The sequence below is a fragment of the Heliconius melpomene genome, chromosome 17, assembly GCF_056956725.1.
Source record: "Heliconius melpomene rosina isolate 202511_hmr_F chromosome 17, ASM5695672v1, whole genome shotgun sequence".
Taxonomy (NCBI): Eukaryota; Metazoa; Arthropoda; class Insecta; order Lepidoptera; family Nymphalidae; genus Heliconius; species Heliconius melpomene.
The window spans coordinates 9,854,428-9,879,817 of NC_140405.1; the positions used below are offsets into that span (position 1 = coordinate 9,854,428).

Sequence of the window (25,390 nt, forward strand, 5' to 3'; positions counted from 1 at the left end):
ATATACAGCTTCTAAAATTTATCTATGAGTGATATAATTATGGTATCGACTCTTTACTGGTAACCTTTAGTTTTTAAGTTTACTTTGTGCCAGTTTACTTGAAGAAGCTAGCTAAATATATAAAATGAAATTTAAATTTTTCTATCCATAGGTATTTCTTGCAGTTACACTTTGTTTCATTCTACATTTTTATAATATCACATTTTTATATATAATACTTAAATCTAAATTAAATATGTAATATTATATTAACTCAAATAGTAAAATAACATAGTAGCAAAATTAACAGATTGAGTGGGTGACTCCAACTGTTATCACATAGGCATTAAACAACAGATAACAATTTATAATAGACACTTGACTCCCAAGAAATTATGTTAGTTTAAATTTTAAATACATTTTTTATAGTATACAGACAAATATATGTATTGACTAATTAATTAATAAATAGTAATTTTAAATTGTTTACTATTATATTTTATTTATATTTTGACATTTATTAGAGTTGCCATCACATTAAAAAAAAACTGAAAAATAATTTTATTATGTGGTTATTTAACTAGGAAATTAAGTAATATAAAACATTGAGATGCTAACAACAAAAATAACTGCTCGATAACAATTTATATTGTAATAAGTCTTTAATAATATTGAAGAGATGCGGTTTCACATTATTATGTTTCTAAATATTTCATTTATTCATATAGAAATTCTACAAATAGAGAAAGCTATAAAACAGAATAATATATTACACATATTGCATAGAGTATTACAGTAGCCAGTCTTTAAAAGATTAGTTAAAACGAGCCTAATAAATAACATCAGATGAACTACCCACACCCGGGCCACGCCTAGCAGTTTATTATCAAGCCATAATGGGTGACCCACATATGCCCACTTCAGAAATTATCTAATGTGGTATCAGTTTAACATGCACCAACTTACTATTTGTGGTGTAAATTTATATTTTACTATATTTTATTAAAAACTTTTAGTAAATATATGTAATTTGAGTGCAATATCCATGTCATCCGATGTGCTCAACTGTGTATTTTATTTAGATTTTTTAAAGTTGTTAAGAAACAATTAAACTTTCTACTATTTTGTTTAGTTCTAGTATTTTAGGTAATAATTAAGGAAGACATCAAAATGAAAATATGATGTACATATTTAATTATACAGATATATAAAAAGTAGTTTATAATTAAATATATAAAATTATTTGTTGTAATTATTACAATTATTTTGTGTAGTGGCAAGATTCTTTTTCATCATATATCTACAACTAGAAATCAGATAAAGCATTATCATAATGGTATCTAAGTATTTATATTTTTCAAGCATTTAAGATTTCTCTAAAAAAGCCATATAATATAAAGATGTCAAACGCACAAGATATTACTTAAAAATAATACTTTTGTTTAAATAAACAAACAGTAATTAAATTCATAAAGACTTATTCATCCAATTAAGGAAGTACTAATTAATGTTTAAAATAAGTAAACAATTAAAAGCATAAATATTCTATAAATTAAGTTATTATAAGCCTACCTACTTAATTGGCTTTCAACTTGAATTTCAATGCCAGATTGTATTACAATGTTCTTAAACACTGATATCATCTTTGTGCAAAGACAAAGAGATAATTTTTTATCATATCAACTGCTTTGCGTCATTTGATAATGACCAGTCTGTAAATGAAGTCAAGTTCAGAAACAACACCTTGAAATAAAAAATGATTATACAAACCTACTAACCCATCGTTTTTGTTTATTCTCATTTTTTAACAATAGTTTTATTTTCGAACTACTTTTAATTTAGAATTTGGCATTTTGACAAAATATATCAGTTCGTAGGAAAAAAGATTGTTAAGATATGAGAATTACACGTACTCACTCAACAAATTTCGTAACATTGTTTTTTTTTACTTTTTCTATTTCAGGTAGAAGAAGTTTACTCTAACATTTATGGTTCTTATCTAACGCTCTTGTCTTAACTGATTAAATTTCGAGCGTTGAAAACCATAAGAAAAGTGTATTTTGGCAACTAATTAAGAATTACGTTATGGCTGACGGCACACGATAAAATCGTTGACTCTACGTGAATAAACTTATAATTTTGATTTTCCATACGATGTTAAGTAATGATATAAAAAAATGTACTCGCGATTACACCGTGTTACAGCTTAGACAACCTTAAGAGGGCATTCAACCGAGTAGGCCTACTCGCTAGAAACACGAGCGACTTAGATGGCCATGACATCGAAATCGGTACAACAGCCTGCGGTCACTAGAGCATTGACTTTTCGATTTTGACATAATCAAAACAAATTGATAAGTAATGTGTAATAAGACGGGCGGGAGATGGAAGAGAGGACTCACCTGTCGGAGGACTCGGAGCTGTCGTATCTGTCGAAGCAGCGCTTCTTCCTGTCGTCGCCATCGTCGATGCTCGAGCCGGGTGTCTTTCGGGAGTCTGTTGTCGCTGTCGCTACGGTGCGATCGGCGACCACGCCGCGCGTCTCACTATTCTCACACGAATCACTCGCTTCCAGTTCCGTATAAAAGGATAACTTGAGCCTGCCACCCTCGTAAGCATGTCCACTGCACTTTTTTGTGTCACGACATGAGGAGTCGGTCGCGGAAAAAGTTAAATGGTCGATTTGTTCGGGGCCGTCGCGGCGTTCGGGCGACCCATCCGCCATCTTTAAGCGCGCGACTGTTTAGTGCGGCGTTGCGCGCGGCGGACGGCGGCGCGGCGGCGCTAGCGGCGCGTGACGTCACGCGGCTGCGCGCGGGGGCGGCCCGTGACGTCGCGCCCCGCCCCGAGCGCGCCCCGCCGCCCCCATTGGCCGCGCGTTACGCAACGAGCCTATTCAAACGCGGAAGGGAGCGCAGGTCCCAGCCCTAAGCGTAACATCATGTAATGACCGGCCACACCAAGGCACCGACGCACCAACACATACGCAGCCCAAGGAACAAGTGCATCCAAATTAATGACACGTCTCACCCCCTAATACTTCGATTCTTTATTTGGGAGTAAACAAAACACGTCGTCCACGACGTTCATTTAATCACGTGTTACCACTTATCAGCCATCACTCCGCATAAGAAAACCATGACGTGATCGTGTTTAAGACAGTATTGTCAATTCTCATCTACTTAACTTGACGACATGATTTAACTTATTTACCTGCGTAGGTAGGTATATAACTAAATTATTTCCTCATTATTTGTTAAGCACAAGCTGGCCGCAAGGTGATCTTGCAGTTATGTGCCAGCTTACCGCAACAACAGCTGTTGCGTTGTAAGAAGGTATAATAACTAATAATAAATAATTACTAATTGCTTCCAAAACAATATAGGCACCTATATTTATAAATGAACGTATATTCAATTCACCTTTTAACCATATATTTTACCCTTGGACAATATTCGAATATTTTTTTTATTGAATGATTTTCTCTAGCATAAGTAGGTAGTTGAAGTTATTTATCGCAATACTTAAAACTAATCGCCGTGGCATTTTTAATCTTTTATATATAATATTGGATATCTTGAATAGACAGTTCTTAAATTGAAATAATTGGCTTAAATGAACATAATAATACTTGTTTTGATAAAATAAAAGTTATCAATTTCGAAATTACCTACTTAAGCACCTGGTTGATTAATCATTAGGTATTTTCTTATAAAATAATCGAGATTAGGTACTTAGACTTTGATATGGTACTATGGTAGTGTTGTCTACTTGTAGGTCAATTTCATAACGGTAATAAAATATTTATTCGTAATTTGTTTTTATTTTTTGTAGATTGATTACAAAATACTTACTTATATTTTGAAGGGTTGTTCATAATTTGGATGCAAATTTCTATATTCTGTAAATATTAGCTACATACGTTATTTTGAACCTTAGGGTTGCCGATTCTGAGAAGGTATTTAAATTTACTTATATATATGACAATTATATACTTATAATATATGATTAATTGTGTGATATTCGTTTAGGTATATTATAATGTCACGTTAGTATATATGTAAGATTATATTTTTCAATTTCTCACCATATAATTATTATTTTTAATTATTTCTAATATTGTTATCAACAAAATTAAATTTATAAAACTATTTAAAAAAGGGGATGAAATTGCTATGTCACGTAACGAAATTTTGCAGCCCTAGCTCAGAGTAATCGAGTGTATCCTGTCACGTTCAGTGATTTTTTTGTTACTCAATATTTATCTCACTCTCCCTCAATGCAGTGTTGTATATGTAAGAATGGGATAGTATGATCCAACTTGAAAGCTAAACAAACTCTGGGACCGCTTAGAGCTTTAGCTATTTTACCTTAAATTTTATTTTGGCTTTTTTTTAAATAAAATTATTGTAAATTTTTAAATAATAGGTATAATATATTAGATTTTTATACGAAAATATTTTATAATTAGTTTTATAACATAATAACTAGGTAAGTGACATAGATATATTAGTTTATTTCGTTATATCCATATACATAAATGTAAAATAATTAAAAAATACATATTATGACTGATCTTATAAATTTAAAAATATTTAATATTGATTTTCGTCTCAAATTAAAAATGTTATTATAGTGGTATTTAATTATATTATATTAAAATTTCAAATGGAAATTGTTTTTTATTAATATTAATTCCTGACATATATCATTATCTACTATAATTTATTGCTACTAGCGCCATCTATCGACACAATAAAAATATATATTTGCAGTAGGTATTGCTAAGTTAGAACTTGTGCTTAAGTAAATGCTTAAAGTAAAAATACAACAGATTTTACAATTTAGAGTATAGATGTCGCTATTGAGCATTCCCTACAGTTGTCGGTTTAAATCATAATAGATATTGAAATTAAACTACATATAAGATTTTAAGCGTTAAAGTTTTATATTTTTTAATTATAACGAAGATTATGAAAATATTTTAACATGCATAGAATATTTTGATTATAGACAAGGCAACGAATGTGAACCTTAAAGAGGAGAAATGAAACAATTTTATAAAAGTATAATTTATTATGTTACAACATCAACATTATAATTATCAAAGTACAGTAGGCAAGTACATAGCACACATGAAAGGAACAAAATATTGTTGACATAAATAAACAGAATAATGGCAATTTATTTTAAATAATTATTTAAAATTAAACAAATTCTCTGAGATTAACAAGTAATACAAATTTTATTTAAAAATGTTCTTTATAAAATTAATCTACCACTGGTTCAATAATAATAAAACATAATTCAAAAGTACAATATATAATAAGATTTTCGAATACAAACGTATATTTTTCGAGAAAGGCTGTAATTTATATAGAAATATGTTTGTATAGAAATATATTTAATAATAAAATAATTAAGCTTATTTTTTAAAATGTTTAGTATTTTTTTTTGAGTTTCACATGTCAATAATAAAAAAAAATTGAATCGGCAACACCTTATAAAACTCATATTGTCAGTTATTTCTTTAATAAGCGACAGCTAAGGAGTGGAACTCCCTGCCTGCTCAACTGTTCCCCGTTAAATACAACCTGGCCGTCTTCAAGGAAAGAGTGAATAGGCATTATCTGGGTAAGCATGCTCCACCATCGTTTGCATCGTCACTTACCACCAGGTGAGATAGCGGACAAATGCTTACCCATCTTCAATAAAAAAAAAAAAAGAAGATTTTTATATTAGTTAAGTTAATTAATAAAATATTAGTTAAAAAAATATACAATATTAAGCATGATTTAAAGTTTGGAATCATATACATATTCAGTTTAATAGAGCATCAAAAAAATGCTTTTATGTAAAATAAAAGGAATGAAATCATTTTTTACGTATTTATAAAAACTTAGATACAAATTATATTAACCGCTTTGTTCATAGTTTGTATTACTAAGAAAAAACTTATCTAAAGAAATCAAATAAATAATGATAGAACATAATCTCAAACACTGTCTAGCACCGAACATAACAAAAAAAAACATTATTTTAAATATTTAATATTTAAAAATAGGACAAAGTAAACTATGAGTTAATTTAAATTTGATTCATATTATTTCAATGGATTCACTAAAACCTGTTGTATTCTGTTCATTTCATAGGGGTTCTTAATAAGTATTATATAAACTTAAAGCTTTAAATAATTTTATGAAATAACAATATTGTACTTTGTTACTTGTAAAGAAGGAATGTAGAATAAAAGGTATTTAGGAATGTCTTCTTATTTAAATTTGTAAAAATATATAATAGAAAATAAAAGTGGTCTGTAAACAATTAAAACAACAAGATTTAAAAATAAATCAATAACTAAACAATAAAATATAAAGAAAAAATATAACATAATAAATAAAGATTCAAAAACTTAAAGCAATCATTTTTGTTATGATTAATAAATATTTTATTTTTATTATTTTCCTTAATCAAAACAGATAAAACATAAATAATAATAAGAAAATTTACTAAATTTACTTTTTACTGTATTTTTTATAATTTAGAAGTTTTATATACAGAGCTAACCATTTATTTAAATATCAAGGTATAACTATTGATGTTTTTGAGTTCAGCAGTTAATTCAGACATTAGTTGACTATGCTATATCAAACATATAGGATTTTATTTTTTTGTGACATTATTTTCATTAAAAAATATGGTCTGGTCTCCCAAAATAAAATTCTAGATTATTAAGTATTCAATTCATTCATATACTAAAAAAAACTAAAACAATTACCGAAAATCTATACCGAACATCATATACAGGGTGGAAGAGGCTGCGCTTCTTTAATTGAAACTGCATATAGGGTAAAAAATTTCAAACCCGAAGCTAAAGAAATTAATCAAGATGCCTCAACAGTTTGGACGTAGGATTTTTTTTTCATTTCACGATTTTTCTCCATACCTATATTTCGTGTGACGCACACATACACATACTACTACAAAAATACTACTAAGCGTTGCCAAACTTCTACTTTTCATTCGTCAAAACAAAACCGAACGAGAAAGAACGATATCTCGCGTTCTTTTTCACGCAATTACCTATTTATTATAAATCTAAATAACGTTCAAACCTCTTATTAAAATTGTTTAACAAAATCCTACTTTAAGTCAATTTATTATATCACCTTTATTATGAAATTATTTAGAAATACTGCATGGTTATTGAACCACCCACAAAGTTATATTCAAAATTTTTAACACACAAAATTATATTGAACTACGATAGATAGGTACTTACATTTAACATTAGTTTTACATCGTCGTTGTCGCATTCTCCTTTTACTATCACTAATATTTACATCATAAGTAATATTAAAAACTCAACATTTGTTTGAAATGTCTTAAAAAAATGTATGTTTTGATAGTACACTCAAATACTGACACAATAGTTTCACATTTGAGAAAAATACTCAGTAATCACATCATCACGATCACGAAACATTCATCACGATTTTAGAAATCCGATTAATGATAAAATTAATATTAAACAACATCCAAATAATTTAAAACACTTAATAATTATTCAACGTATAAAATCGAACAAAATAATGTAAATACAACAGAACTTAGCCGTTCCGCGGCTAAGTTCTGTTCTCACACAGATAATTAAAAACATTGTAATAGTTGCCATTAACTAAAATACTTATCGAATATACTATTAATTTTTTTATTAAGATTTTCATTATTATTTATATTTGTATGATTATTTTGATAGAAAATCGTATAAAAATTAAATATTAAACGAGTTTTATAATGTTACACGAGGACCTGCGAAAACTCAATACGAAATAAATTAATATTTAGTAATTATTTGTAAATAGTATTGATAATTTTATTAATTATTTTAATATCAAATCATGCGTAAAAAGTATAATCTACATTTATTATGAATTATAGTGTTATATTGCACAATCAATCAATATTAAAAATGAATTTTGTTATCTGTACAAAGACACCCCGCTCACGCCGCACCGATTACCGGGGATTCCCATAGAATCGGTGCGGCGCGTACATTCTGCGCAATAGAAGTTGGGTCGGACTATAGCTGAATGCTATTTACTAAACCATATAAATACAACGGGTTATGGGCCCAGACCACGTCGTAACAATAATAAAGAAGATTGCATCAATCGTAGAAAATTAGAAATACTGGCGAGATTAAAACAGCGTTACTTCACGCGACGCTTCGGCGTTGGTATTGAAATTTGTAGGTTAAGTTGCCGGGAAGGAATAAAAAAGAAAAACAAGCAAAATAAACAATCACAATGAAAAGGAAACAGCACAGTAATAAAACTGGAAGGAGTAAAAAATTGGAATGCTTGGAAGTTCCAAACCATAATACTACTACGGGGGGAAATTGTGTCATCATCATCTGCATTTATTGTAAAAAGAAATGCTACAATTAAAAGAAATATTAAATGTTTCCAGTGTAATAATATGGGTCATTATCGAGCTGAATGTAATGTGGACAGAAAATGTAATATTTATTGTTAAAAAAAGTGAAAAAAAAGCTATTATTGTAATAATTTTGTAAACATGTTAAAAATGAGTGTTAGTTTAAAACGGGAACATAAAAAATGTGTTTGTAGTGCAACAAAAGTAAAATTAAAAACCTAATAGAAATAATTCAATAAAAGTGTGTGTAAAGTGTATTCCTAAGTGTTGCGTTAATTTAACATCAGCTCGCCGCCGTTGCCTACATACCTACGCTAGTTGCTGCGACTCGATTTCTTGAATGAAGCGTGTGCGACGTTGCCGCGCCGACAGGTAAGTGTGTGAGTGATAATATAACACTTTACAAATGGCGTTTTTTTTTAAAACGATTATTTTATTATTTATTTTGTTTGAAAAAATAACTTTTTCATTTTTGGGAATTATTTTTTTTCTGAATTATATTAGGCTTTTATAGAGTAGTTAAAACTGTGGTTTCATTTAAAGTGGTGCCGTCAATTCCACCCTGTATATTATATTTACAATCCAAGAATCAACTTATGCGCATAGTGACAAAATTTATCACTTTTAGTGAAATAATTTATCACTAAGTCCACAAAGAAGTCGGCATCATACCTTCCATTGAAGTGTTCCTCGGTGTTAGCGTTTCATTGCAAAGGAAATTCAATGGCATATCTACTAAATATCCTTGTATAAGGTCTATTTTCCTATTCGCGAGCGCGGGGTCTGCATGCCAAAGGGTTTCGGGATTTTCTTCTTGATACTTTCTTAATTCAGCGAACGTATGGACTGAATCGTTTGGTATTGTGTGGAATACCTAAAAAAAAATGTTTTTAAGTAAATATAAAAAAATTGTTTCAAAATATTTTTTAAAGTGTTTTTCCATAGTAACGATAGGAACAATAATGTCCCTATATATCTTTGGATAGTAGAAATGTCTATTTACACACACACATAGACACATCTGTTGTGGGTACGATTCCACTTGGGCAGTTTCAATGAATTATTTTCTTTTGTTAGCTGTGACAAAGCACGTTCAACACACGACATATCGAAAAGTGTATTTTTGTGTGTCTTAATAATAGGTTCCCCCTCGCCTACCCCGCCATATGCAGGATAAAGCGTGAAGCTAAAAAAATCAACATACCTCTTCATAAACCTCTGTATTTTTGTTCGATATAGACTTCCATACATTATTATAGAATTCATCACAACACGGATCGTCCAAGTTAATGCCAATTCTATCCAAATCTTCTTCCATTAAACCCAAATGTTCTCTAAATAATCTTTTTCTTAGAGCTCCAGCTACTTTACCGCAAGGGAATGGTTTCCCATTTAAAACACCGTCAGTGAATTGTTCATCCTTTAAAGATGTAAGTAATATTAATTTATTATAATATTGCAAATAGAGAGAATGATTATATTTAAATAATTTTCTATATTACGCTCTTGTAACAACATAAAGCGAAGCGTTGAGTTCCTTGACTCAAGGCGCAATGTCTCGAAATTTGGCGAACGAAGTGTTTTAGCACTAGGTTCTCCTCACCCACTCCGCTGAATCTTAAAGATAAAAAAGACAATCAATCCTCACCTGTACCAAAACAGCAATTTCCGAGTCCCTTTTCCCGATCATCGATCTATCATTAATGTTCGCAGAACCACATATAATGTATCTGTCGTCGGCTATTAATAATTTTGAATGTACATATACTAGTTCAGTAACAGGTTCCCCGTCTAGAATGGAATGAGCTCTGAGACCGTGGAACGTTATGTATATGGAAGGATCTGGTATACCAGCTTCGTAGAGACGGGATATGATTGCTTCTTTACTCCTAAAAATATGTTAAAATTATTGTATTAACATCATGCTTAAAAAAATTGCATAACGGCACCACGGCGGCATCAAAAAGATTATTTTTCTCTCACCTACTAATGCTTTGATAATTCCAATGCGTGACCGCATGTAAGGAAGTTCCAGAAGGCCCACCGACTTCCCCCTCAAAACCCGGTAATAGAGGCATCACTATGAACACTCTGAACGTTTCCTTCGCTCTATACGCTCTCATTATACGGTTGTATAGCGCTTCTCCTATCTGAAAATAAATTATAATAAAAATTAAAACATATTCTATATACAGTGACAAAATATATTTACAATGTTATTTAGAAAGATATTTTTGGATATTTAGATGAACACATTTTTTTTATTTTTCGCGGAACCTCCGCAAGAAATTCCTAAGTATTTTATCATTGGATTTAAACGAACGGTAAAATATGGGTCAAAACAACGTTGTGAAATCTTCTTACACTCATTGATGAGATGTGTAAAGCTAACAAATAAATTGATAAATAGATTGATAGATAGATAAATAAGCGTACCTGATTCCTAACAACTGGATTGGACCTCGACAGTGTGATATAAAATTGATTTTCTATATAAATGTAGTGTTGAGCTCTAGTTATAGTATCGACATACGCTTCATGTATACTTTGTTCTACTGTATCGGGATCCAGGAATCCGCAAGACCAGCTGGAGACACTTCTAAGGACCTGGAAATCGGAAATTAAATAGTTCTACATCTTTGTTAATTTGAATTTTAATAGGTTTAGTTAAATCAAATTAAAAATAATATATTTGAAATAAGGGTAAATTAATAAGGCGAATAGATTTTTCTTAAATATAATGTAAAATATGCGAAAAATGTAACAAATCTATCTATTCTAATCTATTAAATTAATAATTCATAACATTCTAGTACATAACATTTATTAATTTGAGTAAACTTACCTGACACGAGGCATTAACAATGTCAACATTAAGTGCATGTTCTAATTCTGCTACGGGTTTAATATCTGCATACGTCTTTGGTAGTAAATATGGGTAGTTCGTATTTTGTCTGGAAAGAAAGAAGGAATTGGTAAGATTGTTTTATATTATAGTAGAAACCCTGAGTAACTGGACAAATTTTGCGCAATCGGATAAACGAGTATCCGCATAACAAATTATATAAAAATAGGTTTAGAAAAATACGGTGAAATCCCTACACGTTCATTACAACTTTTAATAACAAAATTTGCTTCTCTAAGAATATATTTTTTTGTTGTCATTAGGCATTCGGATAATCGAATGTATGAATGTATGAAGAAGAGCAGGTTTTGTACATATGCTACCTAAAGTTACGTGTAATACACACGCACGCAACAAACATATTTTATTAGTTTACATAATAGTTGATATTTATTATAATTGGTCACAGTTCGGATAATCGCGAATATCTATAACCGAGAGGATAATAATATAGGATGTGGATAATCGCATTTCTACTGTACCTAGCTTTTTCCAATTTGATAGCGTTCCATCGTTGTATAAAGTGTCTGGCCACGTCTCTCGCGGCCGCGCCTTGCACCATCAGACCCACGTCGTGCCACGGCATGCGGGGCGTCGTGTTTCTGTCTACTAGATCTGGAATATTGTTATATTAATTGTTTTTAATTAAACCGTCCCTCATTTATAGTTTTTTTATGGAAAAAGACAAGGAATGTTCAGGATGTGAAGTCAGCAAAAGATTCATTAAGAAGGCATAATGATTGTCCACGTTCAGGATTCGCGTAGGCGACTCACTCAATTGGGACTATCAATAAAATCGAAATAGCACAGTTGAATGCAGCCCTTCCCGCGTGGTGGTGCGTGACTCAAGCCAACTGGCATTGTGTGCATTAAAATCGCCAAGTATTGTGGACCTCAACAGAGGGGATCTGTGAGAGCATATCGTCCATAGCTGATTGTATGTGCTCCATGAGCTGATGCGTTTAATGGTAGACTCGGACATGATGGTTTGAGTCAACACAAAGCCAGATAGTTTAGTAGTAGTTAGTAGACAGGCATATAGTAGTATAGGCAGAGAGAATCTAATGTTAAAATATTTCGTTCTTCATTTTCAGTCTACAGTCAATATATTGAGTGATGGAACTCGCGGGAAGTTTGAAGAAGGTTTAGATCTACATTAGCTATAAATAAAATTATTATTTAAAAAATACTTAATTAGTACTTACCAACAAACGGCATATCCAAGCTATTAAAATCTTTAACAATGAAATTCACGTAGTCCTTTCCTATCCACAATTTAGAATTTCCTTCTATACTTTCCACTCTCTTCTTAGTACTTTCCGTTATGACTCTACCTTCAACCACTTGGGCGAGGGGTGTGGGTTCGATTACCATTCTAGGATTGATTCCTAGGGCATCAGTTAACAGAAGTTCATCATTAGATCTAGCATATTTCTCAGCTTTTTTCCTTTCGGAATCATCAAACTTCTGTTCATTTCTTTCTTCTTCATATGGTGGGTAAATTATACTAATGAAGTCTTTTCCACGATCTGTTATTTTATTTAGAACATTCTTTTTTTGATTTTCATCAGATTTTAGGTCGTTTTGTACCCCAGCTTGTAATATTTGGTCTTCGGGATTGAGTTTTAATGGTTCTGGAAGTATTTCGGCTTCTTTGATATCTATTTCTGGTTCTGATTCCTCTTGTGAAACGTCTTGTATTGGTCTGTAAAATAAATTAGGAAATGTATTTTAATAAAATAATCATGTTTAATAGTTTTTTATTAAATTTATTCGTTTAGATTGTAGAAATATGAAATTAAGCATTTCACGTTTAAGATTATTGTGAAGATTTTTACTCAGCGGAATACTTGTATTGAAACACAGTATTTTTTGAACATTAGATATCCAAAATGTAAATTTGAGTGTAAAACTTAGCCCAAAATACTGTCTAATGAACTAAACATAATTTATAGCCATTAAATTACCTTCCTAAAATAAAATAAAACAAATTACACACAGCCACACAAAAACTTACATATTAACTCCTATAACTACATCTCTTGAAGTTTTCGCTAGTTCCAAAGCAGCTTCAAGACCTTGATGCATGTAGAGTCCTCCTCCGGGGGAACTTGAAGTTTTCTTTTTCATTTTTATATGGGATTTGGGTAACGTCATATTACCTAGATCTGTTAATCTGATGGAAAAAATATTATTAATAACATAGTAATTGCAGGAAGAAGATAAAAGGTATTTTAAAGAGGATGGTTATGTAGTATTGGTTCAAATCTATTTTGAATGTTTTTATTTAATACACAGTAAAATATTTACTCAGAGATATTGAAAATATTTAAAAAATACTGAAAATCGGCAATTTCAACTTTTAATTAGATATTTTAATATATAAGGAAAAATAATAACATAAAAAAAATCTCACCTATGTCTATGATCATCCCATCTTCCATAACACAAGTCAATGCCACCCAAGAAAGCTACAGTTTGATCGACGACTACAATCTTGTCATGATGAGCCCAAAAGAAAACACCTACTTTAGCGTGGTCCGGATGACGAAACACCTGAAAGAAATATATATTAAATGTTAAATTATACGTTCGACCGTTCGTGGCCGGCCCGAAGTTAGTCATAGATAGCTCTCTTAAAAAATAAATAACTTTTGTAATGTACCTTAATATTATCATTGGCTAATCTACTTTTACTGTAGAAACTATTTATACCGAGTGCCATCTCCACTTCCTTGTACAGCATTATAAACACTTTCACGCCTTGTGCCTGAAATATATAAAGCATAAAATGTAATATATACAAGATTCGAAATAAAAACAAATAAATCACGCGCCAAAACAAAGAAATGACGGAATGCAAGATCAGCCTAAAAGGAAGGACAAGTGAATAGAACAAGTAAACTAAATGATATATTTAGATAGGAAGTAATTTTAGTGCACACGGAAATTACGACATAGATGTGGAATGGCGTATTGCTACCGGTAACATAATTAACGTGGCCTTAGATATATTGACGAAGCGGCGAAATGTTGAAAAGTACTCACCGCCTTCCTCTTCAAAATGGTGTCCAGCCTCCAATAATCGCCATTAAGGGCGGGTCTCTTCATATATATCTCTGGACTGAGCCACCAGTCCGCTATGAAGATCTCCTCTTGAGCCAGTTCCATGGCATCTGCAACTGCGGCCAGGTAGGGTGAGCCATCCACGAAGGTAGTGAGTGGAGTCGATGACCGGGGAGGGGAGAACGAATGGTGGACGTTCGGGTAGGTGAAATCTCGAGCTAAAAATAATATTGTTTACTTATTACTAATATACAGTAAAGGCCACGTTTGTAAATGTCACTTAACATGGAATGATTTCCTCCTGGGCCATCTCCATTTCTTCATCCGCGAGTTAGGGAGACCCCTCCAAGGTAGTGAACGGGGCTGATAACCGGGAAGTGGAGAAGGCAAGGTAAACATCAGAACTCAACCTCCAGTACACAAGTACTGAAGGTTGAGTTCTGAACAATGAAATCACATCACGTAAATTGAGTGTCTACTAGTTTTGAAATGGAAAAATATAAAAATTGATGTTCTCCATACCCAAAGTGTATTATATAGTAATAATAAATATATTACAGTATATTTATTATTACTAACATGTGACATAATTATTAACCGAATATAGAGAAATCTATATATATAAAAGGACTTGTCCTCACTGACTGAGGTAAGACACACGCACAGCCGTAACCGCTGTGCGTAGAAACGTGGAATTTGGACAGATGTTTACTTTCGTAATCTGGACATCCAAGAAGGGATTTTGAAAAATTTTAAACCTAAATGGGTGAAATAGGGGTTGAAAGTTTGTATGAATTTTTTTTAAATCAACACCGATTTTTATAAAATTGTAAATTCAGACTCTTAAAAATATTTAATTAAAACCCTAAAGGTGCCAATAAGGGGTTGAAAGTTTGTATGAAAAAACCTCTAATCGCCACTGATTTTTATAAAATTTGAAACTTAGTCTTAAAAATATTTCATTGAATACATGTTTCGTAGTTCATTTTAATTCATCCCCTAGAGGTGTAAATAAGGGGTTGAAAGTTTGTATGGAAAAATCTTTAAATCGCAACTGATTTTTATAAAATTTGAATTTGATTTTTAAAATTATTTCATTGAACATGTGTTTCATGGTTTATTAGAATTCACCCCTAAGGGTACAAATAAGCAGGCGAAGCTGCGCGCGTCCGCTAGTATATAAATAAAACACTAAATTTAAAATTTTCAAAGTTTTAATTACCAGACTGATTAGCAACGGTCTTCAAATATTGCATCCATTCTTTACTTTTTCTTTTGGTCCAACATTTGATGACCATTTGTCGACTTTGGTTTAATATTTGCAGTCCATTACTAAGTCCCGTTGAGTACATACCGCTTGAGACTTCAAAACTATAAAAATAATATAAAATTATTAGTACAAACATTCAAATATCTATTAATCTAATATTCTTCACGAATTCGAAAACGGGAAATTTTATATTTATTCAGGTCCCAATGTTTTTCAAACCAAATCATATTCGTGAAAAATATCATATAGAGATTGTTTTTGTTAGCACCACTTTAAATGAAACCACTGTTGTAAGTACTGTTTATATTAAAAACTAAAATACAATTAATTTTGTTTTGTAAGAATTAATTCGGGGAAGTCGTATAACTTAAAATAACTTTAGGTTTAATTTTTATTAGTAATACAATACAATATATACTTACGTTGCCTTGTGCTGCTTTAAACAAATAATTTTTAGTTACAAGATCTTGATATCAAATTATATAATATGTTGTACAATCAGAATAAAACGACGCTACGACTGGCCTAAATATATTTATTTAAATGTAAAAAAAAACATCAACAAAATAAGACTTACCCTTGATCAAACAACATAATGCCTTTAACGATTCCGTCACTTGGTCGTATGTATCCAAAAAAAGTGTCCTTCACGAAAAACCACCTCTCCTGCCATTTTGCGCACACAAGTCCTGTACAGAAGTAATTACATCTGAAATCAAATGTGTGTGGAATTTTAAATTCTACTTTCATTTAAAATAAGTTTTGGAGAAAAAATAGAAATAAATAGTAATTTAGTCGACAATAGACTTAGTGTCAAAACAAATGTTTTGTTCTTGTGTTCATTCCTTTTCCACTGATTATAAGATATTATGTACGTGTTAAGTGGCGAAAGTCAAAGCCGCGTTCTGTGTTTCTAGAACTATTATTTTTGTTCCATAAACCCATACGTAACGTCTTGAACATTACGTGGAAAAAAGAGAAAGGAGTGCCTAACCACTAAGTTAGGATAATACGTACCTAACACACACAGTATTCCCCAAAAGTCCAAAACAATTGCAGCCCGCTTGCCCTGGCCTAGTTGAACCCGTTCTTTTCTCTATCATACCCTCTTTACCTTTTGTACCGAGCTCCGATATGAACGACATGTTCGATACTTCTAGGAATTTTACCTGGAAATTAAGGCACTAATATAATCAACAATGTGTAAAAAACGGCCTTAATTATATATATATATATATATATATATATATATATATATATATATATATATTTATATATATCAATAACAGAAATAACTATAGTAATTATATTTAAGATTAATTATGTTTAAGATTATATATCTCTCTTTAAACTCACGGTTTCATGATGATTTCTATATATACTTATATTGAGTAGATTGAAAAGATATTCTTCCAACTGCTTCATACGTAATTGTATACCTTCATATGTTATCATCACTTCCGGTTTTCGAGGAAATCTGAAAAGATTAGAAATGGTTTTTTTTTTATTTTCTGTATACAGACTAAATTGTCTAATTAAAAACAAGATTAAGTGCAAATCTATATATCATAAATAAAATTGTAAGATAAATTAAATGTAAGAATAAATTTATTATCATCAAATAATTAAAAAAGAAATAAAAACAGTCTATAATTTTGTGTAATATTATTTATGTAATCTGTGGTAAAAAAAGTGTTATTTGCACCAGTTAATTTAAATTTTTAAGTCATATTAAAATGCGATGGCCATACTAAATTAGTGTTTGTTAATATGTGTGGCATGTAATATTGATAAGTTTATAAAGTAGTAACATAACAGGAAAAAATCTTTGTAAAAAAATATAAAAACAACTTTCAAATGTATTACACAAAAATCTGTCTCGAGCGGGAATTGAACCCATAACATTTATTGTTATGGGTTCAATTCCCGAATAAATAATATAATTAAGCACAAAAATCATTTAAAATTTTATTTTTTTCTTTCAAACGAAGAAGATTTATATCTTATCACTAACAAGAGATTTATATATTTTGTACGATAACAAGATACATGGATAAGAAATACATGAAAAAACATTTGCATGTACATACAAATGTATTCAAGTATTTTCTTACGTAATATTAACTAAAAGAAAGTAGAGGTCGTCGTGACCCAGTGGAAAAGCGTCTGAGTCTAAACGCGACATCGTGAGTTCGATTATAATTAGGGGGAATGAATTAAAAAAAGACAGACTGGAATCTTACCTAGGCAAAGCACCTTTTCTTTTCCTGGGCTTATTTTCCCGTTTCTTTGAATTGCTCCTGGGCATGGCCTCTAGAGCCATTTTTTCAGCTTTTTCTTCAGTATCTACAGTATTTTTGAAACTGGCTCGTCTTGATTTATGAGTTTTGGTGGGAAAAGGTATTTTAAGTGTAGCCCTGTATAAAGAGAGCTGTTGATGAAGATACAATATGTGCTTGTAACGTTTCTTGATTGTCCAAGCAAAGTCGCCATGTTGAAGATTTATTGTGTATCTAGAATAATAAAAAAAAAAAACTATAAAGAATAAAGACATTAAAAATATTATAGGACTGAGATGGCGTATTATGATGTACTAAAATAAACATGATGATTTTGAGTTAGTTTTGAATCTAAAAAGTTTATATCTATTTAATATTTCTGTTTTTGTCACCTCTTAAGCAATAAAAATAATAATAATATAAGCTTAAAAAATAACTAAATGTACATATTTATATTAACTAAACATACATAAGTAGTATTACTACCGTAATAAGAACGATTCATTTGCAAACCGCAAATATTTTATATGCATTAACCATATCACCTTTTATTTACATACAATACAAGTGTATAAAATTCCATTTGTTATATTTTAAATTAATATTTTAAATATGGCATAAAATTACGCATTTTAAAGAACTTTTTCTCTATTCTATATATCACTACGTATATACCTACAAATCTAATAACAATAATAAATCACAATTTAATAATAGAGTCTCTCTATTACTTTTAATCCAGTTTTTCCTAAAACGGACACAGTTGTTTATTTGTATGAATATAAACCATATTCCGTAGTTATCATTTTACATATTACAGCGTTCTGAATTAGGCTTCCTGTGTACAATTCAAAAATAGATGGATATTTTTAATATTTTTTAAAATCTTTATATAATTTTAATTAGGGTAGCCAGTAAGAACGGAGCGCCCGTACTCGCACTATCATCAACTCGCACATACACGTCCTCCCCATGCTTTTTACGTGACCTTCCTCTAGAATCAATGCCACTGTGTTTTCGAAGGTCGACCAAGGAGAAGAGGTAGGAAAACCCTACTCTCGTACCAAATTACTTAATGAAGTTCACATATACATAGAATATTAAAATACTTAAGTAAAATCAAATATTTAAAAACAAAACGATCTACCATTTCAAATTAACAAGAAATTATTGATAGCTTTGTTTCAAAAGTATTGTTATACATGATTCATGTGTACTATAAACGGAAATACCATGATATACCATAAAAGGATATAATGCTATTTACTATTCTTAGTTGTCGATTGTTGTGTAACATGGTTATAAAAGTTATTTTTGCTTAATTGTTTTGATTATTTTCTTAATATAAAAACACAGTTAATGATAAATTCCTTTTATCTGTTGCCTTTTTGCGTCGTGGCCTAACTGAAGAAAGCTATACAGCTAGATGGCTGCGCAGGTTCGAATTTATGACTTTTTCTTCCTTTTAAATATTTACTTCCCGTGTGTACAATGTGTAAAAGTTTAGAAAATAATTTCCGGGCGGCCCAACTCGTCCGATGTACTATATATTAATATTCGTTACGATTATCATGTAACAGCCTTTTCTAGAAAGACTTTTTTATATAGAGGATGCATTATTTTTATTAGCTACGGTTATCCTCTATATCAATAAAGACAAAAATAAAATCTGTGATAGTAAAAGTATGAAACGTATAACATAATATCATAAAAGGTTAGCAAAATTTTACTCAATAATAATTAAAGAAAATAATTTAGAAAATACTTACAGATTGGGATTTAGTAAATGTGTGGTAACACTACGCTCGTTTTCTACAAATCTCACTTTAATTTCCACTCCTGGTATAAATACTTTTCTGTGTACCGAATTAAACTTAATAGGTGGGTTGTGAATTGTTTTGTATGGCACTGAAGTTGCAGGAGGAGCTGAAACAATATCAAGTTAATACATTTCATTAGTTACAATGTGACTTACAAACAGACAGACTATAAATATTTTCAGTTCAATGAAAAGGTAGGTCTGAGAAAATAAAATAAATCTTTTGCTTTGCATAGTGCACTCTAATAAGAGAAAACCTAAGCATATTTATTTTGGCTTTAGATAAAATGTAAGCAAAGAAAACAAAGCTTGTCAAACTTTTATGCGGTGCGGAATATAATATATTTTTACTCATAAAGTAGCGTGAATATTTAACACCTTTTAGTGGTCTTGTTTTTGAATCAATTATCAGATTTTTTTCTTTTAATGTGACATGTTTATATTTATGTATGTACTTTGGATATAATCTTGATGCCTTTTGATGAATGTTCTTTTGATCGTAAGGTTAAATTTCTCAAATTCCCTCTGCCTACCCTGCTATATACGTGAAACAGCGTGAAGCTAAAAAAATGTAAATTACACAATAAATTATGAGTAATACTGTTTACAATTTAGTTCACCGATAATAGCTATTTTAGCGTATTGTACTTTTAAACAAATTAGTGGTACTCTACTATAACATTAGTCATATATATGTATCTATGTTAATAAGTTACAAAAAAATATTATTTTTAGTAAAATATTAGTTTTATATTTTTCATTTTATCTTTCTTGTGTGTGCAATAAAGACTACTGATCTACTTTTTCTGCTGTTGTGTTTTATATGATAAAACTATCTACACATACGCGTTTTTAGTATTGACCACAAAAATAGATATAACGCAATAATTATAATTTCGCAGTTTTAGGTATTATACAGTATATACGTAATGTATGTTTGTGTATATAACAACTTATAAAGTGGGTCATTTTAACGTTCCGAGGTCACTGCTGAGACTACATAAAGTATAAAATGTTATCTTAAGAAATTGAGGCTATCGTGGTGCACGGGCACAAGCGTGTGAGTTAGTATTTATTTTCATTTCTTTTCTCTAAGTGCGGCGTTGAATTTCGCAACTTTACACGTAATGCCTTGAAAATTCGGCAGTAAGTAGGGAATGCATTCGCCTCCACTTTCTTAATGCGAACAGCTAAAGAGTGGAACTCCCTGCCTGCTGAACTGTTCCCCGAAGAATACAACTTGGCCCTTTTCAAGGCAAGAGTGAATAGGCATTATGTAGGTAAGCATGCTCCACCATCGTTCGTATCGTCACTTACCATCAGGTAAGATAGTGGACAAATGCTTGCCTATCTACAATAAAAAAATGGAGTATTCTAACACTATATTTCCTCTGCCTACCCTGCTGTATACGGAATACAGCGAAGCTTAAAAAATATATAAAAAACTGAGTTTTTCTATTACATTGTTAGTATTTTTACATATAGTGCCAAGGTTCCCTTTAATTTGGACAATTATGATATTAACCTGTATTTGACTAATTACGCGGCCATGGCCTCATGGTATGGCATGGTACTGGTAGACTGTTAACAATAATATGACAAACTTTTTTATGGCACATATAGAACGTATCTTAGACACGGTGGTCCTAGGTTCGAATTTCGACAATATAAAGAAATTTGTAGGGGATAAACCTACTTTAAAAGTTTTGTTTGTTTGTTTCAAAGGTATGTTATCTATTACGTCAGCATTTCACTAATCTTGATTAAATTGAGTACCTATCTATATCTATTAATACATGTATGAGCAATACAAAATTGCATTTTATCAAATGCATACAATAAATAACAACTAATCTACAGCGTTCTTCTTCTTCTTTGTGTCAATGATTGAAGAATTCATATTATATTTTGCCAGTATATAGCCATGTCGACTGCGGCATCTGTTGCCTCTATCAGATCGTCATGTGAGCAGGTGAATGGACATTTCGGGCAAGAGAGTAAGTGTGCCATCGTTTGTGGATCGGCGCCTCAGTCACAGGATGACTTATCCCTCAGTTCGTACCCCCATCTCACGAGAAGCTCTTTGCATCGGCCAACCTGGCTCCGTAAACGATTAAGTGACTTCCATGTTGGCCACTGCAAGTTGTAACCTGCGGGTAGGCACTCTTTGGGGGGGACAAAGCCTGAAGGTGGCGGGTAGATTGTCTGCCATAACCGTACCCTAGCGCGACTTGGAATGCAATCTAGAGCTTTGGTAGCTTGAATAAAACTGTGGCGACTTTTAAAGCGGGCACGAGGTGCGGTGTAACCATAGAGTGGGTGCCGAGGGTCTTTTTCCTTACGCATTTTTTCAACAGAACATGCCACCTCACGTCGAACCTTAGGAGGCGCTATTTCGGCCAGAGGGTAGACCTTATTTAGTGGTGTGGGCTTTAGGCAACCAGTAATTATTCGACAAGCCTCATTTAATGCTAACAGCGTTTATCTTAATTCTTTGTTATCTTATAAAGCGCGTCATTGAGTTTCATCACTTAAAATTTCCTTCATGCTCTATCCCGTAAATTTCGCTTTGCCTACCAAGGGCCGGGAATCAACCCCGCCCTATTTCTTTCTACCAGACCCAGGTAATGATAATAATTCATTCTCCCCAGTGGGAATCAAATTTACAACCGTCGCGTTTACAGTTAAACGCCGCTGAACCACGGCGGCAAAATAATTTAAAAAGTAAAACAAAGTGCCTTTGGTAAAGGACAATTATGGCTCTAGTTACTCCTTAAAAAATACAAATATACATTATACTTAATTGTTGACATAATACAGATTACAAGATAACTTCTTATCAGTATTATACTGAGACAATTTTTTCAGAAAATTAAGACTTTTAACTTAAAAGATATTCAAAATTCATATCTAGAAGTTCACCTAAGCTATTATTTAAAATAGAGCAAGAGTATACGGTAGTACAGTCTTAGACATGTACATACATAGCGTGGATTTAACTAGGTTACTTTAAAGAGGAAGAATATAATAAAGAATAAGTCTCACATTGCATTTGAATAGCACATGTGATATAATAAGTTTAGTCAATTAGGCGACAGTTATATTTTTTAAATAGTTTTTTGTTCTATTCAGGCATTCGGATGGAATGATGAAGTTATATTTTTTAAATAGTTTTTTGTTTTATACAGGCATTTGGATACAATAGTTATGGGTTCAAAGTCTGAGTCAAAGCAGTTTTGTTGACTTCACACTGCATTTTTACCAACCTATTGTTAAAACACTAAGGGGGAAACCCTTTCTATCGAATTTCGAGACATTGCGTGTTGAATGGCGGAACTTATTGCGCGTTTTCTCTTTGTTATCAGAACAAGGAATTAAAAATATTAAATATGAATTTCCAAAATATTGTTTACATAGAAAATGTAAAAAAAGATACATATTGAAAAAAAAGAAGACTTACATAAAGCATCAATTTCTTCCTTATTATTGAGTTTATCTGTATCAATAATGGATAGAGATTCTGGTACGGCGAGGCTTTCATCAAAATCTGAATCTATGCCTGGTGTCAGGGAGTCCAGATTTTGAAATATTCCCTGTAGACAATCACCTTGAGGCGTCGTTGGTGTGTCCATACCGTAGTTTGTATAACTGTAGAGTTCTTCATCTGTAAAATTTAGTACTGTTATAAAAAATCTTGAGACAATCGTGACGGCTGTGGGTTCGTTTCCCTTTCAGGATATCAATTTATTTTTATTTCTTCATTGTGGTAATAAGGCGAGTACACTTACACTAATAACTTATGAAATGGAAAAGATTTTAGATAAAAATGGCACTTAATTAGTTTATTTATTTATCCTGCTATGTGGGAAAAAGTGTCTGCCAAAAAGTCTAAGTAGATTAATTTAAAACTTTCTAAATATAATCACATAACTTAAATTTAAATCTAATAACAAAGTAAGGAAGGGAGAACCTACAACACTATTGCATTTACTTTACATCTTCCACTGCAACACAATGGCTTTATTGTATTATCATTTGTAAAACAATAAACTGAACTAAGCTAAGGGATTACTAAGTAATCTGTTAACAGCACTCATAGATTAACTATTAACAAAAATCAATATTGGATTGGCTAATAGTGTAGCAATATAATACATATATTTTTGTATATAATATAATAGGCAGATGGAACCAGACATTGTTAAATCATTACTGCTATTCGGCAAAACTAGACTTTTAGAATTAACACACAAATAATATTTAAAATGGGTTCTTATGTGAAAAAAACTTTATTTTAATGTAAAAATCTACATAATGTTAAGTTATTGTAATTGGTGAGTCACAACTTATTGTTGAAATATTGGCTAGTTAATGCCTATTGTTCTATTTCATACAGAATAAGTTCAATAACTTTTAAGGAATAATGAAATTATTAAATAGGTACTATTTAACAACAGTTTATATTTTGCTACATAGTACAACAAAAATATAAAAAAAATCATATTGTTTTATAATACAAACACTCTTTTTGACGTCTTAGACTTTTGTTTATGTTACACTTATTTGCCTAGCTTTCTTTTTAAAATATTTTAATTTATGACTATAAACACACACTAACACTGCACAAGCACTACCTCGTTTTATAAGATTATGAAAACTGAGCGTTATATCACTTCGTTCCATACGTTCCCTTGTTGTTTCCTCTAATAAATCTTGTTTCACTTCACGGCATCCGTTACAATATTGATATGATATGTTCTGGCCATTACAGAGTATAAATTTAACACTTGTGTACATAATCTGATGATAAGATAGCGGCCGATTGGTTTTCAGTTGTTTTACGGCGCTTGTAAAATTCGGTCACAGTGCTAGTAAATCGACTAGATTTGCAAGAAACGATTTCGTTGGCGACAATTTTACACGGTTCGCTGAAGGCTGAATTAATCAAGGCTTTTTAATATAAATTTGTAAAAAAGTGTACTTACAAAACTTTACGTACAAGACGTCTCAACACGTTTCATTGTTTGGATACTTTGTTTCTGAATGAGTAAAACATTGCGATAAAAGAAGCTCTGTAGATCTGAATTCTTATCGTTTGAATCATGCGTCTAATTGCTTGTTGGATCAAGGTTTCTTGAACTAAAAAACTATATTTGTTAAGGCCAACAAGAGCCCTCCTTTAGTTGGTTTAAAACTGACAGTGACGTAAGCGATTAGTCAATGACGTATGTTATGTTATACTTATACATGGCCTTATAGTATAGTCGTAGCAAGTCAGTGTTTCTAAACATATCATCGTTGTACTATGCTATTTAATTCTATTTGTTTGAAGTTTAACAGCATAATATCTTATTAATATGAAATAAATCTTGTATATTTTTATGTTAGTTTACACCTTTTTCCTTTTTGTGTCTTATTGGCATGTTTAAAAATATATAGCTAAAGAACTGGGCTATTAAAGTAAGATTCTGATTTAGAAAATAATGAGAGAAAAAAGTTTCCATTTTTATTACTTCTGCTTGTAAATTATATTTATAACAATTAAATAATATATTTAATATCAATAAGTAAAAAATAGTTATTTCGAAATGCAACAAAATAAAAACAAGTTATAAGTTTGATCATAGCTGCCC

General features: G+C 31.1%; 2 protein-coding genes across 3 annotated transcripts in view; both read right to left on the bottom strand.

Annotated features, from left to right (window-relative positions):
* LOC146530218 (uncharacterized) overlaps positions 1–2,736 on the bottom strand; it is a 102,849-nt gene extending 100,113 nt beyond the window's left edge. Inside the window, exon 1 of the mRNA XM_085201182.1 lies at positions 2,382–2,736. Coding sequence (XP_085057308.1) covers positions 2,382–2,704 — 323 coding nt within the window. The 5' untranslated portion in view covers positions 2,705–2,736. The remainder of the gene's footprint in view (positions 1–2,381) is intronic.
* Positions 2,737–5,035: 2,299 nt separating this feature from the next.
* Positions 5,036–24,961, bottom strand: Pld (Phospholipase D). 2 transcript variants are annotated; one of them, XM_085201186.1, is made up of 20 exons: positions 24,743–24,961; positions 23,218–23,421; positions 19,708–19,864; positions 17,903–18,172; positions 17,016–17,136; positions 16,677–16,828; positions 16,237–16,368; positions 15,612–15,760; positions 14,372–14,607; positions 13,989–14,093; positions 13,740–13,879; positions 13,341–13,499; positions 12,529–13,028; positions 11,806–11,938; positions 11,264–11,372; positions 10,855–11,025; positions 10,402–10,568; positions 10,067–10,307; positions 9,623–9,838; positions 5,036–9,292 (listed from the first exon to the last, which is right to left on the bottom strand). In XM_085201186.1, the coding sequence occupies exons 2-20, from the start codon at positions 23,387–23,389 to the stop codon at positions 9,062–9,064; spliced, it is 3,561 nt and encodes a 1,186-aa protein (XP_085057312.1). In that variant the 5' UTR covers positions 23,390–23,421; positions 24,743–24,961; the 3' UTR covers positions 5,036–9,061. The 2 variants fall into 2 exon arrangements, with proteins under 2 accessions (XP_085057312.1, XP_085057311.1); XM_085201185.1 differs by lacking the exon at positions 24,743–24,961 and adding an exon at positions 24,392–24,677.
* Positions 24,962–25,390: the final 429 nt, after the last annotated feature.